General features: G+C 42.0%; 1 protein-coding gene across 2 annotated transcripts in view; it reads left to right on the forward strand.

Annotated features, from left to right (window-relative positions):
- Positions 1-25,184, forward strand: part of VSX2 (visual system homeobox 2) — a 37,428-nt gene extending 12,244 nt beyond the window's left edge. The window contains exons 2-5 of one of the 2 annotated variants that reach the window (XM_089658926.1): positions 14,527-14,608; positions 15,301-15,424; positions 22,759-22,939; positions 24,381-25,184. In XM_089658926.1, the coding sequence (XP_089515052.1) occupies positions 14,527-14,608; positions 15,301-15,424; positions 22,759-22,939; positions 24,381-24,733 (740 nt within the window). In that variant the 3' untranslated portion in view covers positions 24,734-25,184. The remainder of the gene's footprint in view (positions 1-14,526; positions 14,609-15,300; positions 15,425-22,758; positions 22,940-24,380) is intronic. The other variant, XM_089658927.1, reaches the window with a different exon arrangement.
- The last annotated feature ends 2,008 nt before the right edge of the window (positions 25,185-27,192 follow it).

A 27,192-nucleotide genomic window follows, 5' to 3' on the forward strand; every position in this document is an offset into this window, starting at 1 on the left:
CCCTGTTTGATGACCCTGCAGCGGTCCTCCTCAATCTGCTCTCTCTCCTCTTTCTAGGAAAAAATACCAAACATTTGCTCAATGCAGCCAGAGCTTGTATTCCTTGTATTCTAATGGTTCGCCAGAGTGAACGACATAGAGAGCATGGAGCACCTGGCCTCTGCCATTCGGGAAAAATTGGAGGAACATCAGACCAGGTGGTTTTACTGTACTGGGATCAGTCCCAATGCACGTAGGCTAATGCACAGCCATGGCTGCCTCTACGGCAATACCTGTCCTTGCACCACATACAACCTCGCTGGACCTCTTTTCCAATTCCCCCTTCCCTCCCACCTACCCCAACAGTACCCATCCTTCCCCTTCGCCAAACACCCCCTCTTCATTCCTATATACCTAAAAAAAAAAATGGATGCACACTACCCTAGCTTGTTGCCGTTAGATACCATGAACCCTTAACCTGCCCGGAAATAAACTTAAGGTTTTCTGTACCTGCAACAACAGTCTGGGTTAATGATTGTGTACTTATTATCTACAGACTTCACCTTTGGATTTCCGAAGGTATATCCATATGCACTGTACTGTTGGATATTGTTATTTCACTTGACTGTTTTGTATTTCTTCTCTGGGCTGTCGTGCCCCTTGGTATACAAGCAATGTAGTGTTTAATGTTGCTTGTATATTCAAGTGCATCCTGGGATTGAAAGTGTGATTCTATCTCATGAGATGATGGGGGTGATAGTCTGATTAAGTTTCCTTGAGTGGTGGGGGTGATTTGGTCCTTAGGGATGATGGGGGTGAATATCTTATTTGGTTTCATGGGGTGAATGTCTGATTCAGTCTCCAGCGATAATGGGAGTGATAGTCTGATTTAGTCTTCTGGGATGGTGGGAGTGATAGATTGATTCAGTCCCCAGGGATGATGGGGTGGGTGATAGTCTGGTTTAGTTTTCTAGGATGATATGGGAGGTAGATTAGGTCAGCCGCCAGGGATGATAGGGTGACAGTCTTATTAAGTCTCTGAGGATGATAGGGGTGTAGTCATATTGAGTCTCATTGGATGATAGGGTTTGTAGTCTGCTTCACTCTCCTGGCAGTGGTATTCTGGTTAAATCTCCATGGATCATGGGGGTGAAAGTTGGATTCTGTCTCATGGAATGATGGAAGTGACAGTCTGATTCAGTCTCCTGGAGTGGTGGGGTAATAGTCTGTTGCAGTTCTCAGGGATGATGGGGTGATCTGCTGATTTAGTCTCCTGGGATGATGGGGTTGATAATCTGGTCTGTCTTCACAGATAATGAGGATGATGGTCTGATTTAGTCCTTTGGGGTGATGGGGGAGATAGTAGAATTCATTGCCTGGGATGATGGGGGTGATTTTTTGATTCAGTCTCCTGATATGATGGGGTGATATTCTGATTTTGTCTTCTGGGATGATAGGGAAAATTAATTCAGTCCCCAGGGATGATGGGAGGTGAAATTCTTGTTCAGTCTCCGAAGATGATCGGGATGATAGTCGAATTACCTATCATGGGATGATGGGGGTATTATTCTGAATCATTTGTATGGAATGATAGATGTGCTAGTCTGATTACATCTAATTGGATGATTCAGTCCCCCAGGATGATGGGGGTGATAGTCTGCTTCAGTCTCCAGGGATGATGATGGTGATAATCTGATTCAGTTTCATGGGATGATTTGGGTGATAGCCTTACTTTCATGGGATGATGGGGGTGTTAATCTGATCCAGTGTCTGGGGGGGAGGGGGCGATAATCTTTTATAGTTACATAGTTAGTTTGGCTGAAAAAAGGCTAAAGTCCATCCATTTCAACCATAAATAAAGTTATAATCCTATTTCCACAGTTGATCCAGAGGAAGGCAAAAAAAAACCCCAACACACCATGATCCAATTTGCTCCTGCAGGGGAAAAGAAATCCTTTCTGATCCCCTGAGAGGCAATCGGATATTCCCTAGATCAACTTTACCTATAAATGTTAGTATCCAGTTATATTATGTGAATCTAGGAAATAATACAGGCCTTTTCTATAGTAATCCACTGAGCTGGCCAGAACCAACTCTTGAGGGAGTCTATTCCACATTTTCACAGCTCCTACTGTGTAGAATCCTTTCTGTATTTCCAGATTAAATCTCTTTTCCTCCAGACGTACATAGTGCCCCCTTGTAGAGAACAAGGGTGAAGAAGGGTGAATAACTGTACACCGAGTTCACTATCTGAACCACTGATTTATTTATACATGGAGATCATATCCCCCCTTATGTATTTATACATGGAGATCATATCCCCCCTTATGTATTATACATGGAGATCATATCCCCCTTATGTATTATACATGGAGATCATATCCCCCCTTATGTATTATACATGGAGATCATATCCCCCCTTATGTATTATACATGGTGATCATATCCCCCCCTTATGTATTATACATGGAGATCATATCCCCCCCTTTATGTATTATACATGGAGATCATACCCCCCCTTATGTATTATACATGGTGATCACATCCCCCCTTATGTATTATACATGGAGATCATATCCCCCCTTATGTATTATACATGGTGATCATATCCCCCTTATTCATTATACATGGAGATCATATCCCCCCTTATGTATTATACATGGAGATCACATCCCCCCTTATGTATTATACGTGGAGATCATATCCCCTCCCTTATCTATTATACATGGTGATCATATCCCCCTTATGTATTATACATGGTGATCATATCCCCCCCTTATGTATTATACATGGTGATCATATCCCCCCTTATGTATTATACATGGAGATCACATCCCCCTTATGTATTATACATGGAGATCATATCCCCCCTTATGTATTATACATGAAGATCATATCCCCCTTATGTATTATACATGGAGATCATATCCCCCCCTTATGTATTATACATGGAGATCATATCCCCCCTTATGTATTATACATGGTGATCATATCCCCCTTATGTATTATACATGGTGATCATATCCCCCTTATTCATTATACATGGAGATCATATCCCCCCTTATGTATTATACATGGAGATCATATCCCCCCTTATGTATTATACATGGAGATCACATCCCCCCTTATGTATTATACATGGAGATCATATCCCCTCCCTTATGTATTATACATGGAGATCATATCCCCCTTATGTATTATACATGGAGATCATATCCCCCCCTTATGTATTATACATGGTGATCATATCCCCCCTTATGTATTATACATGGAGATCACATCCCCCTTATGTATTATACATGGAGATCACATCCCCCCTTATGTATTATACATGAAGATCATATCCCCCTTATGTATTATACATGGAGATCATATCCCCCTTATGTATTATACATGGAGATCACATACCCCTTCTGTATTATACATGGTGATCATATCCCCCCTTATGTATTATATATGGAGATCATATACCCCCTTATGTATTATACATGGTGATCATATCCCCCCTTATGTATTATACATGGAGATCATATCCCCCTTATGTATTATACATGGAGATCATATCCCCCCTTATGTATTATACATGGAGATCATATCCCCCTTATGTATTATACATGTTGATCATATCCCCCTTATGTATTATACATGGAGATCATATCCCCCCTTATGTATTATACATGGAGATCATATCCCCCCTTATGTATTATACATGGTGATCATATCCCCCCTTATGTATTATACATGGAGATCATATCCCCCTTATGTATTATACATGGAGATCATATCCCCCCTTATGTATTATACATGGAGATCATATCCCCCTTATGTATTATACATGTTGATCATATCCCCCTTATGTATTATACATGGTGATCATATCCCCCCCTATGTATTATACATGGAGATCATATCCCCCCTTATGTATTATACATGGAGATCATATCCCCCCTTAATCTCCTCTTCTAAAGAGAGAATAAATTCAGTTCCTCTAATCTTTCCTCATAGCTGATCTCCTCCATGCCTCTTATCAGTTTGGTTGCCCTTCTCTGTACTTTCTCCAGTTCCCCAATGTTCTTTTTGTGAATTGGTGCCCAAAACTGAACTGCATATTCCAGATGAGGTCCTACTAATGATATGTATCGGGGGAAATTATATCTCTCTCTCTCTGGAGTCTATACCTCTGTCTGATTCATTCTCCTGTTATGATGGGTGTAACAGGCTGATCCAGTCTCCATGGATGATATGATTGATAGTGTGTTTAGTCTCCAGGGATAATTTTCTTTTTTACTTTCCTGGAGTGACAGGGGTGATAGCCTAACTGAGATGATGGGGGTGATAATCTGATTCAGTCTCCTGGGATGATGGAGGTCATGGTCTGATTCAGTGTTTAGGGATGATGGGGGTGATAGTCTGATTCAATTTCCAGAGATGAATATGGTAATGGGCTGATTCAGTCTCATGGGTCGATGGCAGTGATATTCAGTCTCCTAGGAAGAAGGCAGTGATAGTTTTGTTCAGTCTAATGGGATAATGGGGGTGATAGTCTAATTCAGTTGCCAAAGATGAACAGGGTGATAGTCTGATTCAGTTTCTAGGGATGATGGAGGTGATAGTCTGACTCAGTCTTCAGGGATAATGGGGACAATAGTGTGAATAAATTTCCAGGAATGATGGGAGCAATAGTCTGATTCAGGGGCCCAGGATGATGGGAGTGAAAGTCTGATTTATTCGCACTGGATTAGTGTGATCATTTTATTCGGTCTCCTGGTATGATGGGGTGATAGATTCATTCTTTAGGGATGATGGGGGTTATAGCCTGATTCAGACTCCTGAAATTAAGAGAGTGATAGTCTGATTGAATCTACAAAAAGCACGAGAGTTGTTGTCCGATTCAGTATCCTGCGATTGATTATCGGGTTGATAGTGTGATCAAATCTAAATTGGATGATGGGGGTGATAGTCTGATTCAGTTCCCTGGTACGATGAGGTCGATGTTCTAATTCAGTCTCGAAGGATGATGGGGGATCATAGGCTGATTCTGTCTCTGGGGATGATAGAGGTGATAGTCTGATGCAGTGTCATAGGATGATGGGGTTAATGGTCTGAGTCAGTCTTCAGAGATGATGGGGGTGATAGTCTTATTTAATACCCTGGGATAATGGCGGTGATAGTCTGATTCTTCCTGATTGGATGATGTGGGTGATATTTTTCTGGAAGGATGGGGGTGATAGACTGATTTTGTTTCCATGGATGATGGGGTGATAGTATGGTTCAGTCTCATATGATGATGAAAGTAATAGCCTGATTCAGTCCCAAGAGATGATGTGGGTGATAATCTTATTCAGTCTTCTGGGATAATGACAGTGATAGTCTGATTGTGTCTCATTGGTTGATGGGGGTGAATGTCTGATTCAACCTCCTGGTGTAATGGGGGGGATATTCTGATTCATTTCCTAGGGATGATGGGCATGATAGTATGATTCAGTCTCTAGGTATGATGGGGGTGATAGTCTGACTCAGTCTCACAGGATGAGGGGGTAATAGGCTGATTGAGTCTTTAGAGGTGATTGGGCTGAAAGTCTAAGTCAGTCTCCAGGGATAAAGGCAGGGATAGTCTAATTCAGTCTCCGCGGATGATGGGGGTGATAGTCTGATTTATTCTCCAATGATTATGAGGGTGATAGTCTAATTCAGTCTCATAGGATGCTTCAGTAGACACTCTGACCACAGGGTTGATATGGGTAATATTCTGATTCAGCCTCCAGGGATGGCTGAGTGATAATCTTATTTGGTCTCCAGAGATGATGGGGATGTAGTTTGAATCAGTATCCAGGGATAATAGTAGTGATAGTCTGATTCAGACTAATTGGATGATGGAGTAATAGTCTGATTAAGTGTACAGGGGTGATTTGGGTGATAGCCTGAGTCAGTCTCAAAGGATGGTGGGGGTGATAGCCCCATTCAGTCTCCAGAGATGATGGAGATGATAGTTTGATTTAGTCTCTTGGGATGATGGCATTGATAGCCTTAGTCCTATGCAGCCTCCTGGGATGATTATAGCGATAGCTTCAGTTAATCTCATGGGATGATAAGGGTCATATTGTGATTTAGTTTTTTTGAGATGATGGGTGTTATTGTCTGATTTGGTATCATAGGATGATGGGGGTGGTAGTCCAATTCAGTACTGAGGAAAGTAGAAAAATAGCACTGGACCTGTAAGGTTATCTCATTGGTATTGCAATCCTAAAGTATTGGTTTTAATGTAAATAATATGGTTTCTGGGCAGGCGGCTTCTACACCCAAAGGATCTCCATGGTCTCCTTGGCTAGTAGTGTAATGTAACAAAAATGAAAATTGAAGAGCCACACCACTGCTAAGAGCAGATACAACCTTTTTCTCATAAAGGTTAGGGGGACAGTCCAAAGAATAACCAATACATTTCGGGGGTCCAAAAATACTTTCTCCATCGGGGATTGATCCAAAACATACCTAAACCAGCTGCAGATAACATCTGTGCTTGCAATCGCTATGGAAAAAAAAATATTAAAAGGCCAGTTAATTTCTAGTCAAATTACATTGTTTTGAATCAAGCCCTGATGAAGGTGCGAAGAGGAGGGGTTGGACCCCTGAAATGCATTGAACTCATTCAATGCAGCGAACCACAATGCAAGGTGTGCACATTGTTTTGTGCTGTGGTGCATCATGCATTGCACTCTACTGTACAGTGTTTTAGGGTGACATTGACAATGACGTAAAGGCAACATATTGCACATAGAACAGATGCGTAATTGTACCTTGTGGCAACACATGCTAACATGCAGGTTCTTGCACACACTGCCCCAATGCACAAATATGAATGAGCCTTAGGTCTTTTGGGATGATGGACATGAGAGTTTAATTCAGTCTTCTGGGATGATGGTAGTGATACAGTCTTCTGAGATGACGGGGTGATAATCTAATTCGGATGATGGGAATGATAGTGTGATTAAGCCTCCTTGCATGATTGAGTTTACAGTATAATTAAGTCTCCTGGGATTACGGACTCGATAGTCTGAACTGGTCTCCAGAGACGATGGGGGTGATAGGGTTCAGTTTCTTAGAAAAGTGAGGATGATGGTATCTCTCTTTTCTTCTCTTTCTGTCTTCAGAGATTATGGGAGAGATTGTCTCTAATTCTCCTGGGATAAAGGCTAGGATAGTCGTAATCCCTTTCCAGGAATGATGGGGATGATAGTACCATTCAGTTGCCTAGGATGATGGGGTGACATTGATTCCGTCTCTTTGAATAATGGTGGTGATCATCTTTATTTCATCCATTTGGTTTATGGGAGTATGGATCTCTAACTAACTAACTTTCCTGGGATGATGGGGGTGGTGGTGGTTTCTATCAGGATGTGGATAAGGATCTCTTAGTCTCCAAGGATAATGCAACTGATGGTCTGTCATATTGGGCAGTGAGCCCTCTTCAGTGAAGATGAGGGTTATCTCTTTCTCATCCAGCTTCCAGAGATGATGGGGTGGTGGTCTGTTTGACAGTTTCCTGGGATGACAAAGGGATTCTCTGTTTCTGTGATTTTTCTGGGAGTGACAGTTTCTCTTCCTCTCTCAGTCAGTAGGGATAAAGGGGATGATCATCAGCCTCTCTTACTCTTCAGGAATGATGAAGATTGTGGTCTCTCTTTCTTACTCAACAGAGATGATGAGGGTGGTGGTCTCTCTCATTATTTCTCAATGCATGCATTCCTGGCGTACCTTCAATTTCACCTCATGTTGCTACAGAATTTTTTTGTGGCTTGGAATCTTCTTTTCTTTCTCGGTCACAGCTCATGCTCATTTCTTTTTTGATTACATTTCTTGCATGATTCTCCCATCAATGATTAGAAATTTTCAACATGCCCAATCACTCAATTGCCGCACAAAAAGTGGACGATGCTGCGGCTCACTAATAGTGCGAAAATCGAAAGAAAATTTTAGTTACGTTTTTCAAAAGAAAATTCTTTTGCAATTCGACTCATGTATGGCCTGCATTAGTTTACAGAAAATGATGTGGTTGGTTGTCCATCTCTCCCTCTTATTCAGTCTTCAGGAATGATGGGGGTGATTGTCAGTCTCTTGGAATGGTAGGGGTGGTGGTTTCTCTCGTAGACATCAGATTGGTTTTGAGGTGCGGGTATTTTGGTGTCATTCCATAGTCATATAAAATCAGATTGCATGGGGTGGGGGATTGGGTTGGGGGTAATTCAATAGCTATGAAACATCAAACTAAGTTGTGGGTCATTCCATAGTCATGTGACATCAGATTGAGTTGGGTGTGTTGAGTTCTTGGGGGTATTTTAATAGTCATGTGACATCAGATTGAGTTGTGGATCATTATACAGTCATGTGACTTAAAATTGAATTGGGGATGACTTCTATTTTGCTGGGGTTAGACAATGATGGAGATTATGACAGATTAATTTATCAGCTGCATTCTATTATATCCATTCTGTATTACAGCAGTTACCCTACAGGTGGATTCAGAGGTGGACTGACAACTCATGGGGCCCCTGGGCAATAGGGGATCATGGGGCCCCTGTGTCCTTGCCCAAACTCAAAAAAGCCTATGAAAAAGGTACCAGAGGCATCTCATGGGGCCCCCTACTGACCCCAGGCCCTCGGGCAGTGCCCGAGTTTCCAAATGGTCAGTCTGCCCCTGGGTGGATTCCTGTTTTTCATGCAGTCCTCCCCTGCGTTTTAGCTGTTCTATCTCAGATATTTTACTGGTTCAATCTGAACTAGACAGGAAGACCCCAGGGTGGCAGAGAAACAGAATCTGTGAGGATGATTCACTAATGAAAATGCACATTTGCAGTAAATCATATAAAAATGTATGAATAAAAGCTGACTTTTGTAAAACACCCCTGTCAGTGTGAAATGGTTTGTCTAAACTGTCTAACTGCCACATTAGCTGGACAGCTTGGTCTGTTAAGTGAAGTTAAAAAAAATAACCGATTTACTGGCAGGATTAATAGGTAATACAACTATGTTGCAGGTGGACTCAGAAAATTGGGAGACTGCTGTGTTAATAAATACTACTGAGTACTGACAAACTGCATCATATACAGTATATGGTCATTTATATTTTGTCTAGAGTCCCACTTTAATGATCAATTGAGCTCTCCTACACAAGTCAGGTTACATTTGCTTTTCATGTAGGAATGTCATACATAAAGTTTGCAATTATATCACTAATGAAGACTGCCAAAAATATATTTGTAAAAAAAATTTTTTTTTCAAACAGCATCACCACAGAAATGCTAATATTTCATTCTTTACTTGGTTTTCTCATTAGATATAATTGTAGGTTCTTTTTTTGTTGAATGAGGGAAACATAAATCACATAAAAATTTATGGACTTCCAAAATTTCATCTATCAAGAGTATATGCTTAGCCAGATCAGAGAAGAGGGAAGTTCTAACTTGATGCCAAGTGAATGCTCCACTAACCACTCCAGGTACTAGTGGACTCTGTATGCTGAGGGAAGTCAGAGAGCGCAACATGGAGCGGAGGTAGGATACCGGAGAGCACAACATCTTGTGTAGGTGGGATGCCAGAGAGCACAGCATGGATCAGAGGTTGGATGCTATAAAGCACGGAAGAAATGAGAACCTTTATCCTGGAGGACAAATACAATCAAGTGACCCCTCGACAATAGGGACAAATGTATTTGTTCCAGCACCAGCTTCCTTTTACATTCTTTGTCTTTTAGTCATATGAAATTGAAGTACTGAAAGAGAAGTCAATGTTGGAAGACATCAGTCTGCTGAACCCTGTGATTACCGATCGGAAGAGGAAGCAGATAGCATCGAATGAGCACTGTTACCGACTGCTGGTCCCAGTGTGATCATTGTCTGATTGGTGAAATACACTATATTGCCAAAAGTATTGGGCCGTTGGCCTTTACACGCACATGAACTTTACTGGCATCCCAGTCTTGGTCCATAGGGTTCAATATTGAGTTGGCCCCGCCCTTTGCAGCTATAACAGCTTCAACTCTTCTGGGAAGGCCGTCCACAAGGTTTAGGAGGGTGTCTATGGGAAGGTTTGACCGTTCTTCCAGAAGCACATTTGTCAGGTCAGGCACTGATGTTGGTTGAGAAGGCCTGGCTCGCAGTCTCTACTCTAATTCATCCCAATGGTGTTCTATCGGGTTGAGGTGCAGGCCGGTCAAATTCCTCCACCCCAAACTCAATCATCCATGTCTTTATGGACCTTGCTTTGTGCACTGGTGCGCAGTCATGCTGGAACAGGAAGAGGCCATCCCCAAACTCTTCCCATAAAGTTGGGAACATGAAATTGTCCAAAATGTCTCGGTATGCTGAAATCTTAAGAGTTCCCTTCACTGGAAGTAGAGGGCCAAGCCCAACCCCTGAAAACCAACCCCACACCATAATCCCCCCTCCACCAAACTTTACACTTGGCACAATGCAGTCAGGCAAGTACCGTTCTCCTGGCAACCGCCAAACCCAGACACGTCCATCAGATTGCCAGAAAGAGAAGCGTGATTGGTCACTCCAGAGAACGTCTCCACTGCTCTAGAGCCCAGTGGCGGTGTGCTTTACACCACGGCATCCAACGCTTTGCATTGCACTTGGTGATGTAAGGCTTGGATGCAGCTCCTCAGCCATGGAAACCCATTCCATGAAGCTCTCTATGCACTGTTGCTGTGCTAATCTGAAGGCCACACCGAGTTTGGAGGTCTTTAGCTATTGACTCTGCAGACAGTTGGTGACTTCTGCGCACTGTGCGCTTCAACATGAGCTAACCCCCGCTCTGTCATTTTACGTGGTCTACCACTTGGTGGCTGAGTTGCTGTTGTTCCCAGTTGCTTCCACTTTGTTATAATCCCATTAACAGTTGAGCGTGGAATATTTAGTAGCCAGGAAATGTCACGGATGGACTTATTGCACAGGTGGCAACCTATCACGGTACCACGCTTGCATTCACTGAGCTCCTGAGGGTGACCCATTCTTTCACAAATGTTTGTAGAAGCAGTCTGCGTGCCTAAGTGCTTGCTTTTATACACCTCTGGCCATGGAGGGGATTGGAACACCTGAATCCAATGATTTGAAGGGGTTTCCCAATACTTTTGGCAATGTTGTGTATGTAGCTACACCAAGAAACTGGGACCAGACCATAAATATATATATATATATCTATGCTATATGTTTTCCCCTCTCCAATCAACTTTTTAATCAAGGTAAGCTGTTCTTCTGAACAATGTCTGGAACGACCCATTTTCCTCAGAATTTCAGAGAGAAATGCACTGTAACCAGCATGTACAACATTTGCTGCCTTCCTTCCTTAAATAAGGGCAATAATTGCCACCTGTTTTTCAAAGAATGAATGACCTCACTAATAGAACTCCACACTGCTATTATTTTGAACATGCCCCTTTCAATTAGTGATTCAATGACACAGAATCAGCAGCATGCATGTCATGACTGTTGGGTCTGTTGGACTTATATTACTCTACTACACCTGCTAGTAAATTATTTGCCATGCAGAAATATCATTTCTACCAAAAACAGTGATGGATCAGGTTAGTGATGTCTGACTGCTATTATTTTGAACACAACTGTATGTTGTCAGGCTGCTGGGAATTATTTAGTGGCACAGTTCACTGAAAGCTGATATTTCCCTGCTGTCTAGATTCCCACACATTTAGCCACCTCTAAGCTCTGGCAGCAGTCTAGCTCTACCATTGAACTGTGGCCATTATCTTGGGGACAGTCTCTTTGGCTCCTCTGGCATAGTGAAGCCACCCTTGGAGTCTCCGGGGATGATATAAAACAGCAAATGAACTGCGATAAACAGTCAAAATTATCATTAATTTGCTTTATTCTTGCGTGGAAGGAAAAAAGTATGAAGAACAGCTGGGAATTCAGCATCTTCCCATTCCTTATCTCCATGGATGGTTTATGTTTACTCACAACCTGCATGCAGAACTCTGTGTGCTATTTCCTTCACAGCTGACATAGTAGCAGTAAAGCAAAGATTTTGATTTGTTCATCTACCCTACCAACCCTCCCTTTCTCCTCCATTCCATCTATCCACCCATCCGATCCATTTGTCGGTCTGTCCATCCATCCCTGCCTATCCATTTGTCCACCCATTCCTACCCTCCATCCATCCATTTACCCAATCCCTCCTTTCTCTGCCCATTTGTATGTCCACCCTTCCCTTGCTCTGCCTGTCCATCTATTAACCTATCCAGTCTCGCTGTCCATCTATCTATCCAACCAACCTTCCCTTGCCTTAATCCCTCTCATCTATTCACTTATCTTCCTCCATTCATCTATTTAGTCATCCATCTTGTCCAGCTATCTACCCATCATGCTCCTCCATCAAGCTCTCCCTTTCTCTGCCTATCTATCAATCCACCCTTCCCATCCCTTTGTTCTTTCATCTACCCAGTCCCGCCTTTCCTCTGCTCATTCATCTATCCATCCATCTTGTCCCTCTGTCCAACTGTTGATGCTATCCTTTCTTTTATAAAACGCTCTCTCTGTTCATCTATTTCATCCATCCAACCATCCCATTTTTTGCCCATCCATATGTCCACCCAGTTTGTTCCTGCGACAATCCATACAGTCAATCCGACAGTCATGGCCAAAAATATTGGCACCCCTGCATTTCTGTCAGATTATGCACCACTTTGCCCAGAAAATTGATGCAATTATATAAATGTTTAGGCATTCTCGTGTTTATTTTTGTTTGTATTGGTATGACACAAAACTGTGGAGAAACAAAAAGCCAAATCTGACACATTTCATGCAAAACACCAAAAATGGACTGGACAAAATCATCGGCACCCTCAATTTAATATTTGGTAGCACACCCTTTGGAAATAATAACTGAAATTAATCCCTTCCTGTAACCATCAATGAGTTTCTTACATCTCTCTACTGGAATTTTGGAGCACTCTTCTTTCCTCAACTGCTCCAGGTCTCAGACTGGAAGGTTTCCTTTTCCCAATTGATGTTTTGAGATGTCTCCACAGGTGCTCTATGGGATTGAGTTCTGGACTCATTGCTTGCCAGTTCAGTACGCTCCATCCCTTTGTCTGACACTGGGCCCGACACCCCAGAATTCTTTGGAAGTCTTCAGATTTCATAATGCCATGCACACGGTCAAGACATCCAGTTCCAAAGCAACCCCAAAACATCAGTGAACCTCCACCATGTTTGACTGTAGGGACTGTACTCTTTACTTTAAAGGCCTCATTTCTTTTTGTGAAAACAGTAGAATGATGGGCTTTATCAAAAAGCTGTGATTTTGTTTCGTCTGTCCATAGCACATTCTCCCAAAAGGATAGTTTTGGTAAACTCCAATCTGAATTCTTTTATGTTTCTGTGTCTGCAGTGAAGTTCTCCTGGGTCTCCTACCATAGCATCCCTTTTTCATTAAGATGACAACGTATAGAGCTGAAACAATTGTACCCGGTGCCAGAAGATCAGCTTGAATTTGTCTGGAAGTTGATTGAGGTTCTTTATCCACCATTTGAACAATCCTTTGTTGCAATCTTTGATCAAGTTTTTCTCTTTCATCCCTGTCCAGGGAAATTAGCTACAGTGCCATGGGCTGTAAATTCTTGACAATGTTGCGCACAGTGGACACAGGAACAGAATCTGTTAATTGATGAGTTTAACTACAAATTACAGGAGCATCACAAACTTGGAATATAACTATTTCTTATAATTTTAAGAAGGTGCCAATAATTTTGTCCAGTCCATTTTGGGGATTTTGCGTGGAATATGCTAGATTTGGCTTTTTGTTTCTCCACTTTTATGTGATACCAATACAAACAAGTGAAATAAAAATGAGAATGCCTAAACATTTGTAATTGCAACAATTTCCTGGGCGAAGTGGTGAATTATCTGACATTAATGCAGGGGTGCCAATATTTTTGGCCATGACTGTACATCCCTCCCTCTGCCTGTCTAACCATGTTGTCTACTCATCCATCTTTATCTCCCTCCTTTTCTGTGTTGGTCTATCTCTCCATCCTGTCCATCAATCCCTTACTCCTCCCCTACCTCCATTCACTCACTCTTGTAGGTGTTCCAGAGAGTTGGGTTCAGCTATCTGTATTGCAGTTTCCTGGTAGTTTTTCATCCATTTATGGCAGTGTAAGTCCCTTGCAAGAATAGGGCCATATTGAGGCTATTTAGATAATGACATAGTGATTTACATGTAGTGTCTGGAAAAAAAAAGTCTAAAAAAGAGAGACTGTTCTTCCCAGTGGCAGCCAAAAAGGTTGTCCCTTTTGTCTTTCCAGTGCTGGTTGGATGTGAATGATCTTCAGGTGTTTTGATACATAAAGCTTGTGGTCTGCCTATGGTAATTTTACTTTTGACAGTATGACACAACATGGTGACTGTACCCACTGTAACCTAACAGTGAGAGAAAACAAAGCATAATTTCTTATCATGATTTGCAAATTGTGTACAGTATATGCTGCATTTCACATGGAATGTCTAATGGACATTTTATGTTTCTCTACAGACTCTGAGGAGATCTCATCCACTGACAGAAAGCTGAACAAATCCCTCAACCAAAACAAGAAACGGAAGAAGAGGAGGCACAGGTACCCAACGTTCCATCCATCCGACTGTCCATCCATTCATCCATCCATCCCTTCGTTCATCTACCTTCAGTCTGGGAAGAGGGTGAATATTCTATTACTCCTCACATTTCTCTGTCTAGCAATATTAGTGAATGTTAATCTTTAAAGTATCATACATTCATCATTAATGGTTCTAGACTAGGCACAGATTGGGCCATAGTGCATGCTGGGAATGGTGAAAGGATCTCTGGGACACCCACACCCATTTTGACTACGTTTGCATCCATTTGCACTCTAGTCCAAGCCACAATAAAACAAGAGGGTAACAATATTTTAGACCAGCTGCATAGATGTGAGCACCTGTTTGCCTGCTGAAGCCATTTCTTCTCTCCCCTTGCTGGGACGGGAAGGCTTTGCTCTGTATATGTCTATAAAGTGTGAGTTCTGCTTCATGACAGTATAGTACAACACTCATAATGGAACTAGAAAATCCCCAGTGTGAACTAAATGTCTCCATTATTTCCATGGAGTCTCAAAAAAGAACTAGCATCAGTGTCCTTTGGTTGGGTTGGCCATACATTTGGGTTCTGGAATGTCCCCTAGGCTGCAGCCCCTGGAAGACTTGTTTAATCAGTTGTTATTGGTATACAGTGGGTACAGGAAGTGGGAATGCTAGTTTAGAGTCATCCTAACAATATGTGACACCTTCCCAGGACAATCTTCACCTCGTACCAGCTGGAGGAACTGGAGAAAGCCTTCAACGAGGCCCATTATCCTGATGTGTATGCCAGGGAGATGCTGGCAATGAAGACAGAACTGCCAGAAGATCGGATACAGGTAACATATCCTTAGCAAAGAGGACCACCACTTCTCTCCATAAAATCACCCATCTCCAAGGTCCACCTGTAACAGTGTTAAAAATCACCAGTATTGTTTTGAGGCTGAGACTAACTTCATTTCAACATACTAGGTCCAGGCAGCTTATGGCTGAGGCTTTTCACATGGGTGTCTTACTGTATAACACATTCTCATTTTCATTCATTGATCTTTTTAGTTATTCTGTATATATGTTTATTGCACAATCTGACATACAGATAATTAGTAGGTGTATTTAAAAATCTTTTTATGAAGAACATCTCTGTTACATATTCTGTACAGTCCATTCCATTCAATACCTCCCCTCTACCCCATTTCACTTCCATTATATATTCTGTACATAATATATAATGGAGTCGATACAAGGTACAGGGGATGTACGAGATGGACTATTAGAATATATAATATATGGAGTGCACGAGGGTATAGGGAGAATTTTACATAAGTCGACTAGGAATTCAGGGTAGATACCGAAAGATCTGTACAGAATATATAATGGTGGTGATACGTGGCACAGGGGAGGTATAGGAAGAACTGTACAGAATATATAATGGAGGTGATTTGAGGTACGAGGGGTATAGATAGTACTGTACAGAATACAGTGGATATAAAAAGTCTACACACCCCTGTTAAAATGTCATGTTTCTGTGATGTAAAAAAATGAGAGAAAGATAAATATTTTCAGAACTTTTTCCACCTTTAATATGACCGATAAACTGTACAACTCAGTTGAACAACAAATTGAAATCATTTAGGTGGAGGGAAGTAAAAATAAAAAACTAAAATAATATGGTTGCATAAGTGTGCACACCCTTACACTAATACTTTGTTGAAGCACCTTTTGATTATATTTCAGCACTCGGACGTTTGGGGTACAAGTCTATCAGCATGGCACATATTGACTTGGCAATATTTGCTCACTCTTCTCCTGTGCACACCCTTCTTCAGATCACCCAACAGGTTTTTTGATCGGATTCAGGTCTGGGCTCTGGCTGGGTCATTCCAAAACTTTCATCTTCTTCTGGTGAAGCCATTCCTTTGTTGATTTGGATGTATGCTTTGGGTCGTTATCATGCTGAAAGACGAAGTTCATCTTCATGTTCAGCTCTCTAGCAGCAGCCTGAAGGTTTTGTTCCAATATTGACTGGTATTTGGAATGGTTCATAATTCCCAACACTTTGACTAAGGCCCCAGTTCCAGCTGATGAAAAACTGCCCCAAAGCATGATTCTGCCACCACCATGCTTCACGGTGGGTATGGTATTCTTTTGATGATGTGCAGTGTTGTTTTTCCACAAAACATATCTTTTGGAATTATGGCCAAAATGTTCAACCTTGGTTTCATCAGACCATAACACAGTTTCCCACATGCTTTTGCAAGACTTCAGATGTGTTTTTGCAAAATTTAGTCAGGCTTGGATGTTTTTCTTCATAAGAAAAGGCTTCCATCTTGCCACTCTACCCCATAGCCCAGACATATGAAGAAAACGGGAGATTGTTGGCACATGGACCACACAGCCAGTACTTGCCAAATATTCCTGCATCTCCTTTAATGTTGCTGTAGGCCTCTTGGCAGCCTCCCAGACCAGTTTTCTTCTCGTCTTCTCATCAATTTTGGAGGGACGTACAGTTCTTGGTAATGTCACTGTTGCTCCTCATTTTCTCCACTTGATGATGACTGTCTTCACTGTGTTCCTTGGTATATCTAATGCCTTGGAAATTCTTTTGTACCCTTCTCCTGATTGATATCTTTTAACAATGAGATCCCTCTGATGCTTTGGAAGCTCTCTACGGACCATGGCTTTTGCTGTAGGATGCGACTAAGAAAATGTCAGGAAAGACGTACTAGAACAGATTAACTTTATTTGGGGTTAATCAGAGGCACTTCAAATGATGGCAGGTGTGTACTGACTCCTATTTAACATGATTTTGAATGTGATTGCTTAATTCTGAACACAGATACATCCCCAGTTATATGAGGGTGTGCACACTTATGCAACCATATTATTTTAGTTTTTTATGTTTACCCCCACCACCTCCCTAAAAGATTTCAGTTTGTTTTTCAATTGAGTTGTACAGTTTATAGGTCACATTAAAGGTGGAAAAAGTTCTAAAATTAATTAATTTATCTTTGGTCTCATGTTTTTACATCACAGAAACCTGACATTTTAACAGAGGTGTGAAGACTTTTTATATCCACTGTATATAACGAAGGGGAAGTGCAGTAAATGAAATGCATTAGAAGGACAATACAGAATAAAGAATGGAGGTGATATGGGGTATAGGCGAGATATAGGAAGCAATGTACAGAATATACAGTGAGTGGAATATGTAATACTGGGAAGGTATAGAATGATTCTACATACATTTAAATAGTCATATAGTTAGAGGTGATATCAGTGGTGTAGTTAAGGTGGAATCCCTGGAAGGACTGTAAGTTTTGTACAAGCGATCGGAAAATGGTTTACAGCATGATTAGCTGTACAATGGAAAATCAATATACTTAGGAGCTGGTCAAGTGGAATGACAGCGGGTCATTATAGAAAACGTTTATATTATCAATGGCTCATCACAAGGAGAGATTGTAGTTCAGTGTAATAACTGGCATAATTTTCATTTCCTGCACAGCCGATTGGAGCTCTTATTGTCAGTGAAGGAAATATCGGCACATCTCGTTAATGTGCTAATGACCTGATGACGAGTGGCGTCCTCCGAGGGCCCAGCCCCTCCCCTTCCCCCAGTAATTAGTTCAATGGGAGGAAGTATTTTGCTGGCTGCAGATATTAATTAGGATGGGTCAATGCGGCTCCGCAGCTCAGAGCATTTAATTTCCCCAGATAATTCCGCAGCATTGATTCAACTTGAGATTAAGTGACTTTTCAATCAGTTATCAGCATCGCCTAAAAATCAAAATAATACCACCAGGAAAAGTGACCCTCCAAGAGTAAGTGGGTGACACCTGGGTTTAAGGCCATGGAGACCTTGTTTTTATTATATATATATATATATATATATATATATATATATATATACACACACACACACACCGGTATATATAAATACATGCACTACATTGCCAAATGTATTGGGTCCGCCCTCCAAAGCATTGGATTCAAGTGTTCCAATCACCTCCATGGCCACAGGTGTATACAATCAAGCCCCTAGGCATGCAGACTGCTTCTACAAACATTTGTGAAAGAATGGGTTGCTCTCAGGAGCTCAGTGACTCCAAGCGTGGTCCCGTGATAGGTGGCCACCTGTGCAATAAGTCCATCCGTGACATTTCCTGGCTACTAAATATTCCACGCTCAACTGTTAGTGGTATTATAAAAAGTGGAAGCAACTGGAAACAACAGCAACTCAGCCACCAAGTGGTAGGCCACATAAAATGACAGAGCGGGGTCAGCGCATGCTGAAGCACACAGTGCGCAGAAGTTGCCAACTGTCTGCAGAGTCAATAGCTATAGACCTCCAAACTTCGTGTGGCCTTCAGATTATCACAAAGAGAGTACATAGAGAGCTTCATGGAATGGATTTCCATGGCCGAGCAGCCACATGCAAACTTTACACCAAGTGCAATGCAAAGCGTTGGATGCAGTGGTGTAAAATATGCTGCCACTGGACTCTAGAGTAGTGGAGACGTGCTCTCTGGAGTGACCAATCACACTTCTCTGTCTGGCAATCCAATGGATGTGTCTGGGTTTGGCGGTTAACAGAACAGTACTTGCCTGACTGCATTGTGCCAAGTGTAAAGTTTGGTGGAGGGGGATTATGGAGCAGAGTTGTTTTTCAGAAGTTGGACTTGGCCCCTTGGTTTCAGTGAAGAGAATGCTTAAGGCATTGGCATACCAGGACATTTTGGACAATTTCACGCTCCCAACTTTGTGGGAACAGTTTGGGGATGGCCTCTTCCTGTTCCAACATGACTGCGCACCAGTACATAAAGCAAGGTCCATAAAGACATGCATGAGCGAGTTTGGAGTGGAGGAACTTGACTGGCCTACACAGAGTCCTGGCCTCAACCCCATAGAACACCTTTGGGATGGATTAGAGTGGAGACTGCGATCCAGGCCTTCTCGTCCGACATCAGTGGCTAAACTCACAAATGCGATTCTGGAAGAATGGTCAAAACACTACTATAGACACACTCCTAAACCTTGTGAACAGCCTTCTCAGAAGAATTGAAGCTGTTATAGCTGCAAAGGGTGGGTCAACTCAATACTGAACCCTATGGACTAAGACTGGGATGCCTTTAAAGTTCATGTGCGTGTATAGGCAGGAGTGCCAATACTTTTGGCAATATAGTGTAAGTATGGAAATGACAGCACGCACATATATATATATATATATATATATATATATATATATACATACATACATATATATACACACACACATACATATGTGCGTGGTGTCATTTCCATACTTGTGTGTCCCACAGACAGTTTAGTTCTCACTGGGCTATGTAGTTCTAGTTTCTCACACAGAAAAGGTGGATTTTGACATCATAATCCCTAAAGAGCTGACAATTTTTCAAAAAGCCATGTCAGCAATGGTGGCCTCCATGTTTCCTTCCTGACAAGGTTATCAACCACAGCTCTTTTTCTGGTCCTCCATCATGTCAGCACGCCATAGGTCTGCCTCCATTTTTGACCCACAGAAAAGCCTTCGAGCAAGATTATAGAAGTCTTGCTTTCCATGTTCCCTTATCTGTGCTGCCTCGCTTGAAAGCTCGCCTTCACCCATAAATTTGCTCATTGTTCGAATATCTTCTCTGTGTAAGGTTTGCTAAGTGGTATAAAGTACCTGTATATCACCAATGTTCATTATGCAGGACTTCAAGGGGTAGAAACCTCACTAGGAAATCTAAGGATCAGGACACCAGGACCATTATTACCATGTTCATGCCCCTGACCCATACACCTAGACATCACAGACAATGCTCCAGGCAATCTAGGAGCTCCAGCTCTCATTATTTCTAAGTTTCCCCTCAATACTACCTAAGGGTTTATTCTAAACTTATAAAGATACTACTTTACTAGGTCCCTGCCTACGTTAACTCCTAATCCAGAGATCCAAGATTTCAAGAAGGAGCAGCGAACACAATTTACCACAAAAATATCTGTCATAAAAGATATTCCAAATGTTTCCTCTGCCCCTAGAAGAGGGTATATTTGGGAATAGCTTACCTAATATGGTTGCCTTCATGTTCCTGATCAGTTTTGTACTTTTTGGAATTTCCTGAGATTTCAAGAGTTTTGTGGAGGTGGTGCAGGGCAAACCATAACTGGATAATACCACTGAAGCCAAATTCTTGATCAAGGAGGACAGAAAATGACAGTCTTCTTTGGCAGGTTACTTTCATTCTGGCCTGGTCAAAGAGACATCGTCAGAATCTTTTGCAGTTTGTGTTCCTGAACTCTATTGCATGGCCACCATAGAATATGTCACAATTGCAATAAATGGTCCATCAACAGTCTTGCCTTGAGAGAGATCTTCAGAAAAAACGGGAGCATTAATCACTTGCTCTAACACCAAACTGTTACACTTATTTTCTTGCTACTGGTCTCTATAATCCCATTGGATTTTAAATTTGTCTATGTATTTCTACCATTCCCTCTCAATCTTCAGTAATTAGCATCTTCTTGCATTGGCTTTGCATGCCTTGGTGTCCCCTGTTCTGCAGATTGGCCTCAGAATTTCCTCTAATATTATCAAAGGACTTTCTCTTGCAAAGAAGAGTTTGTCATCTCAACCAGGTGGATTATCTTTAATGAGTTGCATAAGAGTTATCACATAGACATCCTGTTTGGACAGGGATGAAATTAGACTATCTACGGAAGCTATATAGTCTCTCCTGAACCAAAAAATCTAATGTTATTTCCATCTAAAGCGATCACAGAATGTTTCTGGATTTCTTGAAAAGCACTGTGGATAATATTATCAAGGTCCAAATTTTAGCAGTTTCATCCCTTGATAGAACTCAGCGGGACCTCAACTCTGCTGTTGACCACTTTTTAAGACCTCTTTGAAGATCCGGCCTCCAGAAAAGAAGTCCCTCGTTTGAAGATAACGAGGTCTTAAAATGGTTAGTTAGGTTTCATCCAAAAGTAATTTCTAAACTTTTCCAAAAGTAATTTCTAAAATGTTCCTGTGCCTTCACCAGAGTTGGACTATTGTCTACTTTGCTTGGATATGGTCTGTCCTTTTTCCTGTTACATTAGAAAAAGCTCATACAGGCTCTCTCAGAGACTTCTTGTTTTTGCTGATAAGAGATGGGAGAAGAGAGATCCAGCTACAGCTCACTTATCTTTGGATTGTAAAAACTAACCAGACGTGTTGCAAACTCAAGAAGATGCAGAGATTTCTGCTCATTTCGCTAGAGATACAGTGGCTTCCTCTGTGGCCTATACTAGGGGTTCACCAGAAACAATTTACAGGGTACCCAGTTGGTCCTCATCCAACACCTTCATATGACATTCTAAAATGTATGTAGTGGTTAGGGCTGTTCTTAGTATGGTTCCAGTATCATTACCACTGCTGTTCCCTGTAAAAAAATGTTTTGCAGTAATTACTTGCCATTAGATCACATTGCTGTGTTGAAATGATGGAGGAGAAGGAAAGGAGGACAAATTCTCACCATAAATATATATTTATGAGGGGAACTGAAAGCAACACCTCTCTTTCTGTAAGTAGTATTTTGGAGGGTTTCTAAGGTGAACATAGATGATTGGTATTTTGACATGAATAGTAAGGTATTAGGCATAGAAGTATGAGGACCAGGGAAGGAACATAATGGTACTTGGCAAATTGTTACTTTTTAGTCCAAAGAGAAAGTGGGCAAAAACCTGTCATGTTTTATTATGCCTAGATCTAACCCTGTATAGATAACCCCTCACTTCCCATTTCAGGGATCTTGCAGGAAGTGAGGAGAAATATCTCCAGTGTGGAGTGTGTTATGTCTAAACTGCCTCCTCCTGGGGAATTATCACAAGACGATATCAATCTTAAGCTGAAAATACTGAATACTCCATTGTACTAGCTCTGAGCTCAATCACACAGCCTACATGTATACTACTAGGGGCACTTCTGATTCTTAGAAACTGTGCTAAGAAATCCAAAATGATGTTTTTGCAAATCACACAAAACCTCAACCCTTTGAGCACACTGGGTATGTGTATAAATAGACAGTACTAGTGATAGATATACAAGACCCAGTCTGATCTTATATCTAAAGTTTGCTTTTGTTTGTGTGTGTATTATAAAGCATTAAAAATGGCCATATTTCACCCTCAGGTTTGGTTCCAGAACAGACGTGCTAAATGGAGGAAGCGGGAGAAGTGCTGGGGCCGAAGCAGCGTGATGGCGGAATATGGTCTGTATGGTGCCATGGTGCGACACTCCATCCCACTTCCAGAGTCCATCTTGAAATCCGCCAAGGATGGCATCATGGAGTCTTGTGCCCCCTGGCTGCTGGGTAAGGAATGCATTCTATACAATTAGATCCTGAATCACCCCCTTCTTCCCCCATCCCCAGCCAGAAGGGAGAGTGTCTCCTTTATGTCTTAGGTACTCATCACCAACACAAAAGCCCTATAAAAGTTTAGTTTATGTAATTCTTACCAGTGGTGGCAGGAAAGTGTTTGCCACTTTTTCCACTAACTGCCACAATGAATCCATCTGACAAGCGTTGCAAACCTTTGCATGATTACAATGATCTGATATACAGGATTTGTTCTGCCCCATATATCAGATCAAGGGAAATGCAATATGTGTCTGCCCCCTCAACGTTACTTGTAATATAAGTGACCCAGAGATGGATAAAATGTGACAGGTGATACTGAAGTGCACGCATGGCCAGTAAATTTTCAATTGTTCACTAGTAATCGGTGACCATTGTTTAATAACTTCTGGCGCTACAAACCCGAAGCCAATGTCTATTCCATAAATGCCAGTCTGGGTCCTCAGTCCCTTCACATTATTTTCTTAACCTTATCCATTGCTCATGTGTCCTTCACCCATTTGCACATGGTTCCCTATGTGTCTAACTGTAGTCTCTGCACCTCCTGCCCCTACCTGGTATTTTGCATATCTCAGCCTCCTGTCCCAAGCCTGTATTAAAAAAGTCCCACCTGGTATCCAACATAATTCTGCCTGTACCCTCTGTGTCTCCACCTCATGTTCACACTATGTGCCTTCACCTGTACCCTCTGTGTCTCCTCTTCCTCACAACTGGTACCTTACATATCTCTTCCTATAACCTCTGTCTCCTGCTCCTCTCCCCACCTGGTATTTCTTCTATTTCCTGGTATTTCTAGAATTCTTTGTGTCTCCGTCTCTGCCCATGCACTCACAATGTCTTCTAGTCTCTCCTCCCCTACCTGGATCATTTTCTGTTACACCTGGTACCCTTGACGTTTCTGTCTGTAGTCTCTTTCTCCAACTCTTGTTTCTTATATATCTCTGCATCTCCTACCCCTGTCTCCACCTCTGCCACCCTTGCTAAACCTACAGTGTCTCCCTTTAGCCATCCTCATCTTCTACCCTTTCCATTTCTATACGTTCTGTCCTCACCATATACCCCACATCTCCTCCACTTGCATTCCATATAATCATGCGCTTACCCAATCTACTACTGCCCATCCTCACTTGGAATCTTATAGTCTCTCCATCCCTGCCTACTACCTTCCATGTCTTCTCTTCCCTGGCACTTTACATAGCTTGGGCTTGGCTTTGTAGAGTTCATTTCTTATTGTGTTCTATTTTTGCGTACAGTAATGTGTACTATAACTATTCTGGGATTTGCATTGTCTTCTGTGGGACACATGGCCCATTCTGTGCTCCCTGGACTCTGGTCAGCCTGTTAGAGCCTCTGTTTTTCATTTCTCTAAAATCTTCTTTATCTTTGCTGTTTTCAGTTCAAGATGGCCTGTCAATGCCCAGACGATTTTCTAAACCAGAATACCAACAATTCTTTGCAGGGATGCACAAGAAGTCTCTAGAGGCAGCCGAACAGTCAGAGCGAGAGGCACCAGCAATAGCCAACGCAGAGGTGAAAGAAAGAAGAGAGGCCGAGCGCCCAGCTGCCATCTCTGAGGAGGAACTAAGAGAAAACAGTATTGCTGCCCTGCGTGCTCGAGCACAGGAACACAGCGCCAAGGTCCTTAGAAGTACAAACTGCGAAACGCCAGTGAAAGAGGCAACCAGAGAGGAGGCACACGATGGGCAGACAGAGGGGGAAGCGGAGGTCCAGGAGGACTCCAGTGTCTAAAAGAAAATGACTTTACCGCGGATCCAATTACCAGGAAATGCTAGTTACTCCTGTAACAACTTCTCAGCCACGGATAAGGGCGCTTATTCACACAAGCGTCATCACACCCATATTTTACCTAGAAACAAAAAGCCGCAGAGGAGTCAGAATAGAGCAATGGTGGATTTTCTGCATACATGGAGCCTGCCTATGATGGACATATGTGTGTGCCAAGTGTGTGCAGAAAATGTGTTCTGCGTGTCTCTCTACACACAAGGATACATGACACCTGCCTGCAGCCCTATCTGTCAGGAAGACTCGAATGATTTCCATTCTGCTTTTACATACAATGGACAGTTCAGCTCCTGTCTGCTGGATGTCAGCCATGTAAATATGTACAGACACTGAACGCCTGGTTAGGTTAACTGTGATTGTTGTGAAAACTCTGTAAAATAAACAAGTGTACATATTCCTGGGGTGTCAACAGTCATTCCATACATGACATACATGGATCATATGTGCAACCAATTGTACCTGCTATGGTGGCCCAACTCGAACAGACTCTCTACTCTGCGATGGAGAGTCTGCACCATCTACCAATATCAAGACTGACCCTCAAAAGCATAATAATGAGTTGTAAAATGGTAATAGGTTCATTTAAAGTGGTTGTAAACACTTACATTACCCAGTGATGTGACTGGCCTCAGGTGATACACAGATTAAACAAATCCACCTACATAAAGTTGAACCTGTTTATCTGCAGTCTTCTCTTCTCTACATCTATTCAAAGTGCTGAATTTACAGCTTGTCAGAGAGTTCAGAAAAAAGGGGGAGAGCTGATGTTACACTCTGCAGAGTTCAGTGAGGAATGCTCTGAGAGCCAATTGGAGGGAAGGAAGACACCCCCTTCCACACAGATCATAGGAACAGAGCTGAGGCTGTCAATCAACTGGAGGTCCCTCCCCGTCACCATTTTTCTCCTGGTGTCAGGAAACCTGTCAGAAGTGATACATGCTGGTAGCAGAGGAAGGAGACAGCAAAAATGACACTTCTTGCACTTAATAGACACAAGTACACACTGTAAAGGGATATGCTTTGTTCGTATTTCATGTCTGAGGTTTACAGCCACTTTAACCACTTCAAGTCCGGACACTTTCACCCCCTTCCTGCCCAGGCCAATTTTCAGCTTTCAGCGCTATCACACTTTGAATGACAATTGCGCGGTCATGCAACACTGTACCCATATGAATTTTTTTTAGCATTTTTTTTGAGACATATAAAAATGTATTTTGGTGACATTTTTTCACCACTGGGATTTTTATTTTTTTGCTATATAAATGAAAAAGTCCAAACAATTTTGAAAAAAAAGTGTTTTTCTTATAAAATTTTGCAAATAAATAATCTTTCATCATAAATCTTGGCCAAAATGTATTCAGCTATCTTTTTAGTAAAAAAAAACCCAAATTAGTTTATAACCAAAAATTATAATTTTTCATTTTTTACATTTTTATATTATTTATTTTTTAACATACTGTCACCCTAGCAGTACAGTGTCACCATGGTGACACTGTACTACTTGGGGGTGATGAAGATTTTTTTTTCTTTTTTTACACTGATTGCTTGTACACCCATAAAGGCTGTAAAAGCAATCATTTCTCCTTCTCTCTGGCTGCATTCTTGCAGCCATTGAGAAATACTGTGAGAGCTGTGATTGGTCACAGCTTGTCACATGGTACAAGGCTGCTGTGAATAGCCCTGTACCATGTGATCTCTGTGATCATTCACAGATTTCACAAGTAGTAAGCAATGATGTCAGGAAGTGACATCTTGCTTACTACTATTCAAGTGATCACTGATTGGCCAACACAGAGTACACGGGACCTCACACAGAGTACAGCAATCGGTGTTCTGCTGTGTCCGGAGCAGGGGCGGACTGACAACTCATGGGGCCCCCGGGCAATAGGGGATCATGGGGCCCCTGTGACCTTGCCCAAACTCAAAAAAGCCTATGAAAAAGGTACTATGGGCATCTCATGGGGCCCTCTACTGACCCCGGGCCCTCGAGCAGTGCCCGAATTTCCAAATGGTCAGTCCACCCCTGGTCCGGAGGACACAGCAGGCATTGGATCATGGTGCCGCGCGCTTCCAGGGAGCACACACAGGCAGGGAATGGGGGTGCCGTTTATAAACGGCAACCCGCTTCGGCACTGCTCCCGTCCGGCCCATGTACATAAACGGCTGGTTAATACAACTGCACAATTAAAAAAAAATTAAAAATCAATCAATGGGGGCAGCGGAGCACTAGTACCAGTATCTTGGCTGCCAGGAAATAAAAAGGACCTGATTATGAACACAACCCTTGAAGGCATTGTACTGGTTGTCGCTTCACTTCTAGCCTGACTTTTGCTCTGAGATAATACACACCTTTTTTTCCTGAAAGACATTACAGTAAAGATGAATCCAGGGACAATAGGTCAGAT

The sequence above is a fragment of the Staurois parvus genome, unplaced genomic scaffold (assembly GCF_062004578.1).
Source record: "Staurois parvus isolate SC_StPar_1 unplaced genomic scaffold, SC_StPar_1.0 ptg001112l, whole genome shotgun sequence".
Taxonomy (NCBI): domain Eukaryota; kingdom Metazoa; phylum Chordata; class Amphibia; order Anura; family Ranidae; genus Staurois; species Staurois parvus.